At 53.2% G+C, this 15,991-nt stretch overlaps 2 protein-coding genes across 8 annotated transcripts; one reads left to right on the forward strand and one right to left on the reverse strand.

Moving 5' to 3' along the window:
* Positions 1 to 109: 109 nt before the first annotated feature.
* On the forward strand, positions 110 to 10,601 carry Il11ra (interleukin 11 receptor subunit alpha). The gene is made up of 13 exons (XM_051158098.1): positions 110 to 223; positions 3,886 to 3,985; positions 4,122 to 4,182; positions 5,031 to 5,200; positions 5,327 to 5,441; positions 5,611 to 5,643; positions 5,720 to 5,886; positions 6,651 to 6,814; positions 8,105 to 8,246; positions 8,769 to 8,891; positions 9,153 to 9,249; positions 9,496 to 9,578; positions 10,330 to 10,601. Exons 2-13 carry the CDS (start codon positions 3,886 to 3,888, stop codon positions 10,368 to 10,370), a joined length of 1,296 nt encoding a protein of 431 aa, XP_051014055.1. The 5' UTR covers positions 110 to 223; the 3' UTR covers positions 10,371 to 10,601.
* A 124-nt stretch (positions 10,602 to 10,725) lies between these two features.
* Positions 10,726 to 15,422, reverse strand: LOC127200001 (C-C motif chemokine 27-like). Of its 7 annotated transcripts, none has more exons than XM_051158054.1 (6): positions 15,321 to 15,422; positions 14,962 to 15,029; positions 14,648 to 14,707; positions 12,400 to 12,452; positions 11,101 to 11,233; positions 10,726 to 10,909 (listed from the first exon to the last, which is right to left on the reverse strand). In XM_051158054.1, exons 2-6 carry the CDS (start codon positions 15,006 to 15,008, stop codon positions 10,753 to 10,755), a joined length of 450 nt encoding a protein of 149 aa, XP_051014011.1. In that variant the 5' UTR covers positions 15,009 to 15,029; positions 15,321 to 15,422; the 3' UTR covers positions 10,726 to 10,752. The 7 variants fall into 7 exon arrangements, with proteins under 7 accessions (XP_051014011.1, XP_051014004.1, XP_051013996.1 ...); XM_051158047.1 differs by having other exon boundaries at positions 12,400 to 12,479; XM_051158039.1 differs by having other exon boundaries at positions 12,400 to 12,497.
* Positions 15,423 to 15,991: the final 569 nt, after the last annotated feature.

Here is a 15,991-nt window from a genome sequence, read left to right on the forward strand (position 1 = left end):
TCCTCCACTAAGCTCCAGACGGGACAGGAAGTGTCCGAAGGAGGTGGAAGTGATTGGCGGGTGGAGGCTCCAATGGGCCGAGAGCCCCCACCCCTGTTTCACCTCTCACGTTCTATTGGTGCCCAGAGGAGCCGCCCCGGTTGCCCGAGCCCAGCGCTAGAGGGGAGCAGAGGCCGGGGCGGAGGGTGAGGGCGGAGGGCGCTGGCGGCGGCTGCCGCGGAAGGTGAGGCCTGCGGGGACCGGGGTGCTGACTCCCGCGTCCTGCCAAGAGGGGGCGGGGCAGGATGGTGTGTGACCTGAAAGGCAGCCGGTGACTGATGGACGAGGAATGAGTTTGTGTGAGTTCGAGGCAGTGTCTGCGTGTGTGTGTGTGACGATGTCAGTGTGTGAGGCTCTGACATCTGTTGTCATCTGGTGTGTCTGACAGCTAATGGTGACTGCGTTCTGAGAAGCGTGATTCCAGTTTGGGTCGGCTTTGTGGCACAGCATTTATGGGCATGCGTCTGTTAGTGGGGCAGTTTTTGTCTTGTGTGTTTGTCTGCGAGAGGACCTGTTGACCACACCAGGGAGCGTGTTTTGGGAAGCTCGGGGTGTGTGTGTGGGGGGGGGGGGGGGCTTGGGGGCGGTTTAGAAGTGGGTGGCTAGGTTGTGTGTGTGTGTACCTGCACGCTAATGTGTGACTTCAAATGTAGAAGAGCAACAGGGAGACTTGTGACTGTGTCCTAGCATAGACTGTGTGAGAGAAGCTGTGTTCTTATATTCCAGAACTATTTCAGTTGTCAAGGGAGACTGACTTTTCTAAGGACCTGCAGCATAGACAGACCCAGCCCCCAAGGCACAGATCTGATGGGGGGCTGGGAATGCAGCTCAGAGAGAGAGTGAGTGCTTGTCTAGTGTGAAGCCAGGGCTTGAGAAAGTTAAGTCCCATCGCTGGTCCACAGCTCTTGTCTAAGGCAGGGCCACGTGTATCCTAAGCCTCTGGAGCACATGTTTTTATATGATGCTGAGCATCAAACCCAGAGCTTTATGCATGTTAGGCCAGCTCAGGACCTCTGGAGGAGCAGCAGACAGTGCTCTTAACCTCTGAGCCATCTCTCCAGCCCTAGGCCAGCTCTACCAATTGAGCTTTATCCCCCAGTCTACTGGTGTTTCTGTTTTCATGCCTGACTCAGTTTCTTCACATCACTTTCTCTGTCCCCACGATTATTTTCCTGGAGAGATCTTTTTTTGTTTTGTTTTGGTTTTTGGTTTTTCGAGACAAGGTGTTACCCTTGGCTGTCCTGGACTCACTTTGTAGACCTGGCTGGCCTCGAACTCACAGCGATCCACCTGCCTCTGCCTCCTGAGTGCTGGGATTACAGGCGTGCACCACCACGCCCGGCTGGAGAGATCTTTTATGTCCCTTCACAGCTTTTTTTCTCCCAGGTGTCTCTGTGTTTCTGCTTTTTTATTTTTTTATTTTTATTTTTTTGGTTTTTTGAGACAGGGTTTCTCTGTGTAGCCTTGGCCATCTTGGACTCACTTTGTAGACCAGGCTGGCCTCGAACTCACAGCGATCCGCCTGCCTCTGCCTCCCGAGTGCTGGGATTAAAGGCGTGCGCCACCACGCCCGGCGTTTCTGCTTTTTTAGTTCTGTCGCCAAGCTGTCTGTACCTCAGTGTCCCCTTGCTTACTCTTTGTTTCTGGCCACACAAGGACTGGTAACTTTGATATGATTTTGATCTGTCATTGCCAAGAGCTCCTATGAACACCTCATGGTAAGGGGGTTGCTTATAGGGAGGACTGGGACCCTGCACCCCCCCACCCCAACACAGTGTGTGTCTCCGTGTCTGTGGGACCACAAGTAGGCTGAGGTGTATTAGTGTGTCTGAGTGTGTGTACCTGTGTGTGACCGGGTCTGAGAACAGGAGCCTGAGGGTAACTGTGAGTCTTGTGTATCTGGCACTGAGGGATCAAAGGCATTTCCTGGTGCTGAGGCCCAGCGGGTAGAGGGGGAAAATAGAAATAACTGGGCCTTCCAGGGGGAGCGGGGGACCCGGACTCTGGCCTTTCCTTATATTCTCCAGTGTGAGGCCTGGTTTCCCTTGGAAGTACAGCCAGCTGTACCCCACGGCAACATTCGCTGGAGAGTGGAGAGGAAAGAAATGAGTGTGTGTGTGAGCGTTAATTTTTATTGTGTCCACATGTGTTCAAGTGAATATCTTTCTGCTAACTGTACCTAGTGACTCCCTGAGTAAATATGGCTTCGGTGGCTCTGTGAGAACACAGGAAATCTTCTAGCGACAGGGACACCAGCAGGAGCAACCCCCTTCTCTCTCCCTCTTGCTGGTCCTGGCTGGGTCTCTGGCTTCCTTTCCAGCTTGAAGGGGAGGGAGGCCTCTTTCCTTCCCAGGCCCTGAGGTGGGAGGGAATGAGAGAGGAGGGGAGAGGAAGGGAGTTGGGGGGGGAGGGGAGGAGGAGGGGGCCTGTGAAGCTCTAATGCCCCGAGGGGGCGGGGCAGAGCATGGGAGGGAGAGGATGGTTCTGGGGTCCCAGGACTCAGTGGAGCAGGAGACACTGCTGTAGCCTGTAGGAGGAAGTCTTGGAGGCCATGGACACTCAAACACTGTGATTACCGAGGTAGGGTGGGGGCTAAACAGGGCAAATGGGAGGCTGGGGACCCCGGTGCGTGTGCGTGGTGTATGTGTGTGTGTGTGTGTGTGTGTGTGTGTGTGTGTGTGTGTGTGAACAAGATAGTCGGATGACACAGCTGTCTGAAGGCCTCATTCTGTGCTACTCTGGAGGAGGTCTTCTGGCACTTTGTGTGAGGGCTTGCTGGCTGCCCCTTTCTTACTAAATTAAGCCACTGCCCCTCTCCAGCCCAGAGCCCTTTCTCTCAGCACCCCACTCCTGTGTGCACACTTCTCAGACTTTGAGTTCCTGCTGCCCCAGTCCAGAACTCTTGCCTTTTGTTCCCCAGTCCCGTTGCCTATTGGTCCTCAATACCTTTCTGTACCCCCACCCCACACTTGGTGCTATGGCCCTCACTCGCACCAGACTCCTGTTTCCTCAGGCTCCCAGTTCCTCCTCCCTTCTCAGCCACCCTGTCTCCATCTCCATCTGCTGGCTCCTCGCCGTCTCCCAGCCTCTGGCAGCAGTCAGGGCATCTGGATCCACTTGATACTGAAGCCCCAGCATGCACTGTCGCTCCATCAGGCCTCACAGGCTCGAAACCAACACGATTTCAAGCCAGGCTCATCTGAGTGGCCCAAGTGCTAGAGCAAGAAGCCAGGGCTAGCCTAGAGGCTTGGCAGGCAGAGCAGGGATAGGGCCTCATGTTGGGATTACAGGGTACATTTGGACCCATCATGCCAGCTCCCTATCTTAGGGTGGTCAAGTTTGCTGTAGATTGGCTAGATGCAATAATTAGCCTTGGTCAATTTGGGGGTGGGTGCCAGAATTCCCAGCAGCTGAATTTTATGGGTTAATGGGAGTGGCTGAGCTGCTGCCAGCCCTCGGTGCCAGGGGTGAGCGCCAAGGGTGGTGTGTATGTGTGTATGTGTGTGTGTGTGAGGGGGGAGGTGAATGCTGGCACGGACTGTTGCCTCTGGCTTTTGTTCTGGGCCTTAAGCCCAGGATTGGTGTGTGTGTGTGTGTGTGTGTGTGTGTGTGTGTGTGTGTGTGTGTGTGTGTATTCTTGCACATTCACACCTCACAAGAACAAATACGCACAGCACTGGGTGTACGGTGGGAAAGGGAAGGTCAGGTTAGATGCCTCAGTTATTTCCAGTAGCTCCATTTCTCTTGATGCCTCAATTTTGCTAAGGAAGCCCTAGCTTTGGAAAGGACAAGCCAGGCTTTAGCTCATGGATGGGCCAACTCCTAAGTGTCCCCTTTTCTCAACAGATGAACAGCAGCTGCTCGGGGCTGAGCAGGGTCCTGGTGGCTGTGGCTACAGCCCTGGTGTCTTCCTCCTCTCTCTGCCCCCAAGCCTGGGGTCCTCCAGGTAAGGAAATAACTCTGCATGCCTTGACACCATGACCGCACAGGGGGTGGAGGTGAGCTTGCTCCTCACCCTGTCATCCTCTTATGTGGAAACGGGGATAGAAGAGAAGATGCCTCATCTCAGATCCTCTTCACAGGTGTCCAGTATGCGCAGCCCGGCAGGCCAGCGATGCTGTGCTGCCCTGGAGTGAATAGTGGGTGAGTGTTTACCTACCCATTACTCTCATACTCACGGCCCTTTCTTGACCCTGCCCAGACCGCGTGTTCCCTCCTATGCTTGCTTCTTCTGGCTGTCAGCCTTTCCTGTCTGTCCTAACCCTCCAACTGTACTTACTCAGTAGAAAATACAGCCGGGGATTGGGGATGTAGCTTATCTGGCGCGTACAAGGCCTTGGGTTTGATACCTAGTACCAAAAAAAAATCATCAGTCTGTCAACTAGCTAGCATGTTTGAGTGTCTGCTAAGGTGCCTGGTCTACTGCATGAGATACAGCAAGATGCATGACTTCAAGAGCTTTCATCCTAGTGGGGCAGACAGACAGTGAGCACACAAGAATCTTACCAGGCCAAAAAGCAGCAGCCGCATGCAGGTTAGAGCAGACACGCTCCTGACAGAGGCGACTGCTTGTGAACATGCCCTGAGGTGGGGATGACCTCAGCACTAAGGAACAGAAAGAAGACAATGTGGCCTGTGGGGAAGGAAGGTTGAGATGAGAAAGGAAAAGAAGGCAAAAGCAGACCACAGAGGACTTTATAAAGAGAAGGGAATTCAGGCTTTGGTTTGGCTTCTTCTTTCTTGTTTTTATTTTATTGCTTTGTTTATTTTGGTACCCGGGAATGGCCTGGGACTTGCTATGTAGCTCAGATTGGCCTCAGACTTACAGGCCTCCCCATTCCAAGTTCAGCCTCCTGAGATGTGACTGTCATGCGCCACCACACCAGGCATGGAATCCTGTTTTTATTGCAAGTGTGCTTAGGAGCTCTCAGAGAACAGTTGAGTGGCCTCACTTAGTCTCTCTCTGTCTCCTCACCTCATCTCACCTCTAGGACGCCAGTGTCCTGGTTTCGGGATGGGGAATCAAGGCTGCTCCAGGGACCTGACTCTGGACTAGGACACAGACTGGTCTTGGCCCAGGTGGACAGTGCCGATGAGGGGGCTTATGTCTGCCAGACCCTGGATGGTGTATCTGGGGGCATGGTGACCCTGCAGCTGGGCTGTGAGTTAGGGAAGAGGGCGGTGAGGAGCCACGGAATTCCTATGGGGACCTGGGGCCTGAGCAAGTTCCCTGGGATAGCGAGGAGGTAAGGATGTGTCAGCCTGCAGCTGTGGTCTATGTCTCCAGCTCCCCCAGCTCGACCCAAGGTCTCCTGCCAAGCAGTGGACTATGAAAACTTCTCCTGTACTTGGAGTCCGGGCCAGGTCAGCGGTTTGCCTACCCGCTACCTCACTTCCTACAGGTATGTGTGGGTGTGTCTGGTATGTGTGCCTATGCCATTGGGGGTTTTGGCATGATTTTGGTATGGGAGGCAGGGAGGGAAGTTCTGACAAATTCACAGTGAAGGCGGGGGTGGGCTGGGGTGGGGGGCCTCTTTTCCTTCTGACCTCAGATGGCACCCTTTCTACCAGGAAGAAGACCCTGCCAGGAGCTGAGAGTCAGAGGTAGGACATGAGAGAAAGACTAGGGACTCTCATCTGTGTCCTATTTCCAAAATCTAAGACTTTCCATCCCTTCTAGGGAAAGCCCATCCACAGGGCCCTGGCCATGCCCACAGGACCCTCTGGAGGCTTCACGATGTGTGGTCCATGGGGCGGAGTTCTGGAGTGAGTACCGAATCAACGTGACTGAGGTGAACCCACTGGGGGCCAGCACCAGCCTACTGGATGTGAGATTACAGAGCATCTGTGAGTATCCCAGACCCCTGTGCCTCCTTCCCAGACCCACATCACAGAGACCCAGACAGACAGACAGACAGACAGACAGACACACACACACACACACACACACACACACACACACACACTTTTTTGTTTTGTTTGTTTTTCCGAGACAGGGCAGAGTTTCTCTGTGTAGACCTGGCTGGCCTGGACTCCCTTTGTAGACAAGGCTGGCCTCGAACTCAGAGAGATCCGCCTGCCTCTGCGTCCTTGAGAGCTGGGATTAACAGGCATAGGCCACCACATCCAGCTGACTCACACCCTCTTTGTTCCAACTTCCAACTGCTCTCCTTTTCATACGTAAAGAGTAGGTGGTCACAGGGTGAACGCTGCCACTCCCTGCACACCCTAACAGACTCCTACCTCTAGGCCCTATGCTGGAGGCAACCCAATCCCAAACTCCCCCTGTGCAGGGGAATTGGTTTGCTGGTCCCTTCTTCTTGACCTGAGTGTGGGAGGGGAGAAGGCAGTAAATTTAGGTTGAAATTTGGGCCAATGTGGATGGAAAGAAGAATCCCCTTTATTATTCAAACTTACCAAATTCTGCTCCCGGATTGCTGCTTGTTTTATAATAAGGATGACAGACAGATCCTGAGGCTAAACGAGTGATCAAATTTGGCATTTCCTCTTCTTCCTGGGTGGTGTCCGACTAAAGTACCTCTGCGCACACATTGTGGGAAGAGATGAGTACCTGTCGCTTACCCTGAATTTTTGCATCTGTCTATCCTTAGTGCGTCCTGATCCACCGCAGCGACTACAAGTGGAGTCAGTACCTGGCTACCCTCGGCGCCTGCTCGCCAGCTGGGCATACCCTGCCTCCTGGCCTCGTCAACCCTACTTCCTGCTCAAGTTCCGGTTGCAATACCGTCCAGTGCAGCATCCAGCCTGGTCCACGGTGAGGTCTGCAGTGTGTCTCAATTTTTTTTTTTTTTTTTGAGACAGGGTTTCTCTGTGTAGCCTTGGCTGTCCTTGAGTCACTTTGTAGACCAGTGATCCTCCTGCCTCTGCCTCCAAAGTGCTGGGATTACAGGTGTGCGCCACCATGCCTGGCTATGTCTCAGTTTTGATTTTTGGATTCTGTCTCTGTTTTTGAGACCTGGAATATTCTGCATAGTTTCCCAGCATTGGCAGGTCTCAGAAGACCTGACTTTCCCCTCTATGTAATGTTCCCAGGTGTTGAGCTGGGTGCTGGGAGTTACAGCTGGTAGGACTTCTGTCCTAGCTAACTAACTATAATGTAAGCCTGTCTGTGAAATATAGAAATGGCTTAAAAAAAAAAAAATCCCTCCTAGGGATTGGGAAAATGGCTCAGCGTGTAAAGCAATTGCTGTGTAAGTGCAAGGACCAAGTTTGAGTCCTCAGAACCCACGTAAAGCCAGGCGAGGCAGTGCAGTCTGTAACCTGAGAGCTCCAAAGCAAAAGGAAGAAAGACAGGACAATCCCCAGAAGTTCATGGGCCAGCTAGCCTGCTATGCAGCTGAGAGAAATGAAAAGCCTGTTTCAAACAGTGTAACAGGCAAAAAGACTTAGTCCTGAGTTTATCCTCTTGACTGCCATACGTATAGTGTCACACACACACACACACACACACACACACACACACACACACACACAGAGATAATAAATTCTAGGAAAGGGAATACCTTTTACTCAGAGGACCCCCCCCCCCACCCCCATATACACATTCCTATGTCTAGCTGAGAACAGTGACTGCCCGTTTCCAGAAATGTCAAAGACTGGTTGGTATCTATCCTGGGAAACAGCCCCTTTACCCCATAATCTGCACTCAGAGCTGCCTGCCTGCAGGGTACCATGCTACACACTACACATTTGACATGTGTTATCTCCGTTAGGTATAGTCACCCTTGTTTTACAAACGTTTTACAAACGAGGAAGCTGAGAATAGAGAGACAGACAATCCACTCAGCAAGTAGTTTAACAAAGTTTTGAACGCACACAGACTAGCACCACCGTAGACCCTCTAAGAAACCACTACATGCTTCCATTTTCCAAGCCCCAGATGTAGATTCTGTGCCATTAGCCACTCGACATGGGGCCTAGGCCCTCTCTACCAGGCTGGTGGAGATGGCAGTGCGAGAAAGGGGTGCTCTTTCTGGGCCTGGGGCTGGGCAGGTTCTTTACGTACAGCTTGGACCCTGCCCTGAGGAACCATCTTTGCCTCCAGGTTGAGACCATTGGCTTGGAAGAGGTGATAACAGACGCTGTGGCTGGGCTGCCCCACGTGGTACGAGTCAGTGCCAGGGACTTCCTGGACGCTGGCACCTGGAGTGCCTGGAGCCTGGAGGCCTGGGGTACTCCTAGCGCTGGTGAGAGACAAAGACAAAGAAATGGGCAGAGCCCTTGCCCAAAGCAACTATCAGCTAGACACTTTTAAAAAATTTTTATTTTATTTATCATATATGCACAGTGTTTTGCCTGCATGCACACCAGAAGAGGGCACCAGATCTCATTATAGATGGTTGTGAGCCACCATGTGGTTGACTGGGAATTGAACTCAAGACCTTTGGAAGAGCAGCCAGTGCTTTTAACCACTGAGCCATCTCTCCAGCCCCAGCTAGACACTTTTACACATCCCCTTGTTAGGGTCCTTCAGCACTTGCTATCGCTGTCCAATGCTACAGCTTTGGGGGCCTGAAGCCCTGCCCTGACTTTAGCCCCGAGTCTGCACCTTTGCACAGAGCATATATCTGCAAGCATACAAGCCAGATCCCCGGGAGCTGGCCCGTACCCCTTGAAACTGCCTCATAGCCCCCCCACCCCTTAAACTTAGGTTCTAGCCCTGCCCTTGCCTTACAAAAGCAAAAGCTTCTATGTATACCTCTCTTCAGGTCCCCTGCAGGATGACACACCCGATGGGAGACAGGCACACAAACAGCAGCAAGAGGCAGGAGCCCAGGAGGATGGTCCCACTTCTCCAAGGCCTTCCGTGCAACCAGACTCAAGACCGCTTGGTAAGCTTGGTGAATTCACAATGGTGTGTGGAGCACTTGGGAGGCAGAGGCAGGCGGATCGGTGTGAGTTCAAGGCCAGCCTGGTCTACAAGGCTGAGTCCAGGGCAGTCAAGGCTGCACAGAGAGAGACCCTGTCTCGGTGGGGGGGGACGGGGGGACACCCAAACAGACAACAGTGTGGAGGATGAAAGTCCTAGACAGAAGGTAGCACCAGGGGTGGCTAACAGGGCTCTTCCAGTGACAAGGAGCCTTCTCCCTCAGATCACAGGGACCCCACGGAGCAAGTGGCTGTGTTAGCATCTTTGGGGATCTTCTCCTTCCTGGGCTTGGCTGTTGGAGCTCTGGCACTGGGGCTCTGGTAAGTGAGCGCTACTGGTGCCTTAGCTGTAACCCCCAGAGCCCCGCTTGGATGCCCAGAGACCACTTCGTCCCACCGTCCCCACTACCTGCTGCCTGCCTGCTGGACCTGCCTGACTTTGGAACCACTTCTCCCCACCTGGCTGTCCTCTCCGTCATGATTTTCACTAACTTCTTCACCCCGTGCTAATAAATCCTCTTGGAGGAGACACAGAACTAGGGAGACAGCTGCCCTTTTGTGCTCCAGGCTGAGGCTGCGGCAGGACGGGAAGGACAGGCCTCAGAAACCCGCCTTCTTGGCACCAATGATCCCGGTGGACAAGCTTCCCGGTGAGCAGCACTTAGCAATCTGTGGCCCCACTTGAGTGTCTGGCCTAAGAACCTGAGGCCCTGCGAATCTGTGGCTCTTGGGCATGGCTGGATTTAGGCCTTTCATTCCGGAGTGCCTAGTCTCAGAAATGGGTCTCTTCCCTCTTGAAGTCTTGGGAATTCCAGGTAGCTCCCTTCAGTTTCAAGGTGTCAGAACTGGAAATTTCCACCACCGCCCCCCCCAGCCCCCTCATATGTCTTGGATCAATTCTTGCTCTTCTCCTCTGCTGGGTCAGAGGACAACTTTGTGGAGTTCCCCTTTTCTATCTTTACAGGGGTTCTGGGGACTGGCCTCAGGCCACAGGCTTGCTTGGCACACGCTCCACCGAGCTTTCTGCCACCTCTACCCCTAGGCCCAAAACTATGCCTACCTCCTTATCTTTAGGCTGTTAGGGCTCCCTCAAAAGTAGGTTCTTCTGGCCGGGCATGGTGGTGCACGCCTTTAATCCCAGCACTCGGGAGGCAGAGGCAGGCGGATCGCTGTGAGTTTGAGGCCAGCCTGGTCTACAAAGTAAGTCCAGGACAGCCAAGGGTACACAGAGAGACCCTATCTCGAAAAACTAAAAAACAAAACAAAACAAAACAAAAAACAGTAGGCTCTTCTGTTCCACCCCCAGAGTGTTTGGCTTGGGAATGTACCCCCCGCCCTTTTATTTTCAGGATGTCTGGACCCACGTCCTGCTGTCTCCTGATTTGCTCCCTGTTCTTTTAGGCATTCCAAACCTGCAGAGGACCCAGGAGAACTTCAGCTGATTTCCCCTGTAACCCGGTCAGACTTAGACCCGAGAGGTCAAATGGACAGGCAGAAAGACACAGGGCGGTGGATCGCTGTGGGTGGAGGTCTTAGCTGGAAGCCTGGAGCCCTTTCCTTTGAGACCCGATATTCCAAACTTGCTGCCAGCTGAATGCTCTGTGGACCTCTGATGTCATCCTTGAGGTGGAAGTCCACTCAAGGAATGTATGTATATGTGCATGTCTGTGTCCATGTGTGACTGTGTGTGTGTGTGTGTGTGTGTGTGTGTGTAGATGGTTGGAGTGTGTGTGCAGTCTTGGCCTTGACCCTTATCGGGACTGGCAAGAGTTGAAATAAAGAGACAGAAGAAAGTTCTGGAGATTATTGTTTAATGTTGTCTTATTAGTTTTGCTCTTGTGGGCTTGAGGACATTTTCTTTTGTAGTAGCAGGTTTAAGTTGGGTACAGTCCCCTGGAGCCTTTTCCCATGGTGCTCAAGCCACCGAGCCAGGCTGCGGTTCTGGGGATGAACACAAACACTGCGCCGAGCCAGGTGGAGCCTGGGAAGGGAAAAGTCCAAAGCTAAGCCCGTAGCTGAGGGGTGGTGGGGGGAGCTTAGGTCTAGGGTTCAGGAGTGAGGGGTAAGAGCCGGAGAAGACCTTGAGTAGGTGTTAGAGTTAGCATTGGGCTAGGGGTGGGATCAGCCTCGGCGGGCAAAGTTAGAGGTATCAAGGTTGGGGGCAGAACTCACACAACAGCCTGAAGGTGACAGTCCCCGTCGGCCTCCTGCAGCTCCACTCGGATGATCCTCCTCAGTACCCTGATCGGGAGTGGTTGTCTGTAGAGCTGAGTACAGCAGCTATTGCTGGAAGGCATTGGCAAGGCTGGAGAACAACAGGGCCATGTCTTTAGAAAGGTCCAGACCCACAGCTGCTCTATTAGACGGCTAGAGGTTGAGTTTTCTTGGCCCGTTCCATCTAGTTCATTTGCTCAACGTTCTATACCCCCGAGAACTTACCTGCTCCCGGGGCCGGGCTGAGAAGCAACATCAGCAGGAGGCTGCTGATGGGAAAGATCCCCTCCATGCTCTCAGCCTAGTAGATACTTCCTTCTCACTCATCCCCTCCACTCCCCTCCCTTTTATCTGGCTGTCTTTTGCCTCGGGGGTACCAGGTGAGTCAGAGACAGGTGGCAATGCCTTGCTTATCTTGTGATACTGAGCTCTAACTCTTGGCCTGCTGTCACTGAGCCCATCCCCTTCTCGGACTGCCAGTTCTCGTGGGCTTATAAGGCCTGGACAGAGAAGATGGGAGAGATGTATCGAATGATGTAGGGGCTGGTGTTACAGAAGCTTGGACAGCCAGGACCCACTGTAGCATCTGCTAATAGGCATTTACACTCATACCCGTAGCCGCGCATTCACAGTCATACGTTCGTCATGCTACCTCATACAGCCACGCCCATGAATGTACAGTCATAGACAAAACCCATACAGACCCAGCTATACCCAGAAGCCCCACCGTAATGCTGTTGCATTTCCACAATCATCCCTCTGTACCGTGCCAGTGTACACATATTCTGATGGAAGAGTTAGTGGGTGGGTAGGAACAGGAGGCAGGCCAGCGCTAACTTGCCTTCATCTTCTCCTCCTTACTCCCTGCCCTGGCCTGCATTTTTTTTTTTTTAATCACAAGAAACTGATGGGACTGGGCCCCTAACAGACTCTTCTTGGCCAACAGGGAAACTTTCACTATGAAGATAAGGAGGGAGACTGAGGTGGAAAAAGGAGGAGAAATAAAAGCTCTTTGATGCTGGGTTGCTGATGTTGAAACAGGTAAAAGGGGGGGTAGGGCAGAGTGGTGGCACATGTCTTTATTTCCAGCACGCGGGAGGCAGAGGCAGAGGCAGGTCCATCTCTGAGTTTGAGACTAGCCTGGTCCTCACAGTGAGTTCCAGGCTAGCCTGGGCTACACAGTGAGATCCTGCCTCAACAAGCAAGCCAAGCAACGGAACTCCCAGAAGACAACAAAGTCCCTCTCTCAAAGCTCACCTTCTTGTTTCGGCTTTGTCTTGTTCCACGGATGCCAGCTTGTCAGTGGGAGCCTGGGGGGTTCCAGACTTAGTCTCTGGCTTGTTGGAGACATCGGACTCAAGAGCAAAGTTAGGTCTCTTTGGATCTCAATTCTATTCTCTGTCCACGCTGGGCTTGAAGGAACATACCCCCTCCCAACCCAGGTTCAGAAATACCCATTTCCCCATCTTGCTATTCCTCTTCCTTCCTTGCAAAATCCCGACTCATCTTGAGTCAGTTCCTTCTGCAAAGCAGTAAACTGCATAAGGTGTGGTGGGTTTGTTGGGTTAATGGCCCAGACTCCTAATCTAGGGATTTTAATCCTCAAGTTCTGCTCTGGATTGGAAATACAAACTGAATCATAACCCCAACCATCCATCCCTTATCTGGATGATGCCTTTTCTCCTCTGAGGCCAGCCATCTTCTGCGGGGTGGAGCCCCCTGGGAGATGGCTTCCACTGGCCCTGAGCAGCTTGTTCATTACAGCTAGGCTGAAAACCCAAGCTTTGCTTCCTCCTGTCCAGGGTGAGACCCAAAGGCCCCTTCTGGACATTGACTCAGAGGTCTTGTGACAGCCTGGGAAGATGTGGGCCCAGGCCTAGGCAAAGCACTGGAAGGGGTCTTTGCTTTAGAGATCGTGAGGAAATGGCCAGAGGCTTGCATGCTGGAAGGCAACCACAACCCAGAGGCCACGCATCCTGCATTTCCGGTACCAGAGGCTTCAGGGCATCTCTCTTACTTCTAGTCTAGACCTTTGCCCCAGGGCTTGGGTGTAGCACCAAGAGAGGCATTCTAAGGAAATTCCCCTGTTCTCTCATCTTGTCACATGTGTTCTCTCTTAGCTGGTTGTCTGCCATTTGTGTGTGCTCTTGGACTTGCTAATTGGGATATCTTTGGAAGGCAGAAACACTTTCCTGGCTGTGTACCCATCTGTCCTTTCTGTCTTCTTCAAAGATACAGAGGCCAAGTTTTCTTTCCCATCAAAAGCTGCCATGGCAGGGACAGGGCCAGGCTACAAGTCAGCTTTGGGCTCAGCCAGACCCAGGCCGTCTCTACAACACAATCCTCAGGTGTCCTTCCTGGTGCTGGATGGAGTTAAGTGTCTGGGTGGAGGTGCAGGTCTGACTGTTGGCCACTGTAAGGGGTCATTGGTTCTAGAGTGACTTGGGCTGACAAGATTAAAATGGGGGTGGCAGGACCCTTTTAAGGAAGTAGCAGGAACTGCCTGTGCCTGCTGATGCCAAGTATTTTTAAAACTGCGAGCAAGGGCTGGCAAGATGGCCATGGTGGCAAGCCTGAGGACCTAGCTTCCATCCCTGAAACCCATAGAGTAGGGAAAAAAAAAAAAAAAAAAAAGAACTGATTCTCAGAAGCTGTCCTTTGGCCTCTGCATGCACATGCACTGTTGTGGGCATATGTACGCACACATGCAAATACGCACATATAATAAAATTAAAGACAAAAGACTGGGATCAGATGGGGGAGCCGGCTTGGGATTTTAACTATCGGAAACACCTTAGACCTTCAACCCTTGTCATTCTCCTGAGGTGGATAGCTGGAGGCAGCCTCTAGGGACTTGTCCTTCCTCTCACTGACAGCTGACTCTGTAACTTTGGCTGAAATGTTTTAGATCCACTCCCAGGAAAAGAGGCTTCAGACATTTGGCAAAGCGCCAGCTAGAGGAAAGTGGTAACAGCTGGAGTTGTGGGAACACTGATAAATGGGGGGGGGGGGGGGGAGTCGCTTTTGGGGAGGGTGTGGCAGGGAGCCTGTTACTGATAGTAATTGGAAGCCTGACAATGATGAAGGGACCCTTGAAAGCATGCAAGGGCATCCTACCAGGGAGGCATATGCCCTGTGGGTAAGGAAAACAGCAGGTGTGGAGTGGGATTCCCAGCACCAAAGGCGTCTGCGGCGGTAAAAGTCAGGAAGGCAGTGGGCGTGACTTTTAAATCTTTAATGCACCTGCTGTCTGTGCAGCGGTGGTAGGGGTGCGACAGAGGAGACCACGACCTGGGCGCTGGGGAGCAGGCCTCAGGCCGCTCGACAAACAGCTCATAAGGCCCCGCAGAGGCTCCAGCTTCTGCTCCCGGGGGTGCGCCGAGCTGTAGGGCGACCCGACAAGGACATGAGGCGGGGCAGGGGCGCCTGGGCTCCCCCCCGCATCCGTTCTCCAGACACTGAACTAGGCGTTCATGCCCGCCCCGTGAGATCGCAGCCCCCTCACCTCCGCTCCCTGCGCCACATTCGCAGCCAAGGGAAAAAGTAGAAGCAGCCCCAATAGATCCTGCAAAGAGAAAGCAGAGCCCGACCGAGAGGGGCGGGGCTGACCCACAGACCCCACCCCTGGAACCTAGCCCGCGAGAAAGCCCCGCCCCCCGGAATCTGACCCCGCCCCCAGGGGCTGGACAGCAGCAGCCCACGCCCCTCCAGGGCCCGCTCCGCCCGCCCCTGGACGCGAACCTTCCCCCCTCCTCCCCTTCCTCCCCACCCCCCTGGTCGCACATCCCTCCTCCGCACCTCCCGCCTCCACCCACTCACTCCTCCTCAGCTTCCAGCGCCACCTCGTATCGCCTCAATCGCGACATGTCCCGGGCTCCGAACGGTTCCTGGGGAACAGGACGACGGGAAGATTTATTCCCAGCCGCAAGACCCCTTCTCCACCATTCCCGGGACGAATGTGAATAATCCTCAGGTACTCTGAGGCAGGCGGCCCCCTGGCAGCCGACTGCCACATCGGGACAGGATGGGGTTGATGGTATGGAAGTCACTGGAAGTTAAGGCGTTAGGAGGACGGTTATCTGGGGACCGGGACGAGGAGTCGTCAGGAAGTCTGGCGGCAGTGGGGCTGGGACATTTAGGGCCCTGGATCAAGATTTTTTTTCAGGGGCTGAAGTCACCTGAAGGGGGGCCCAGGGGTCGGCACAGCCTAAACTCCCCGCCCTCCCTGGCTCCTCCCCGGAAACGGACCGTTAGCAATTACATCACAGGGATACCTTCGCACTCTAGGGGTGGGGCTTGCGTATCTCCCGGAAGGGGAGGGACCAGTCTACGCCCCCCCCTCCCCCGAAGATGTGAGATCACAATGTTACGTTGAGAAGTGGCATTGTGTTTTTGTGGTTTAAGGGGCGTAGTCGTTGTTTATTAAGAGGCCGAACACACAGAATCCTCTTATCTGGGATGCAGACAAATTTTAGAGTTTATCACACTGGTAGAACGTGACCTTGATTCTCTTCACAGTACTCTCCCCCTCCCCCGTCCCCCTCCCCGCCCCCACTTTCCTGACTTTTACCTTGTCAATTGTTTTTCTTGCTTGCCCAGCCTTTGAACGACCTCAGGCCAGAATAGGCCACCAAAGAACACAGCCTACACAGCAGGTGAGACTATGGAAATATTTCTTAGCTCAGTGGCCTTGGCCAAATCATCTAATGGATTTTTTTTTTTCACATTCAGTTAATCATGTGGTATCGAGTGTCTAGGAAATGGTATGCGCACTCCTCTTCCCCTTCGTCCTCTTCTTTTTCGTTTTTTTTTTTTTGAGACAGGGTTTTCTCTGTGTAGCCCTGGCTGT

Source organism: Acomys russatus, chromosome 2 (genome assembly GCF_903995435.1).
Source record: "Acomys russatus chromosome 2, mAcoRus1.1, whole genome shotgun sequence".
In the NCBI taxonomy this organism is placed as follows: Eukaryota; Metazoa; Chordata; class Mammalia; order Rodentia; family Muridae; genus Acomys; species Acomys russatus.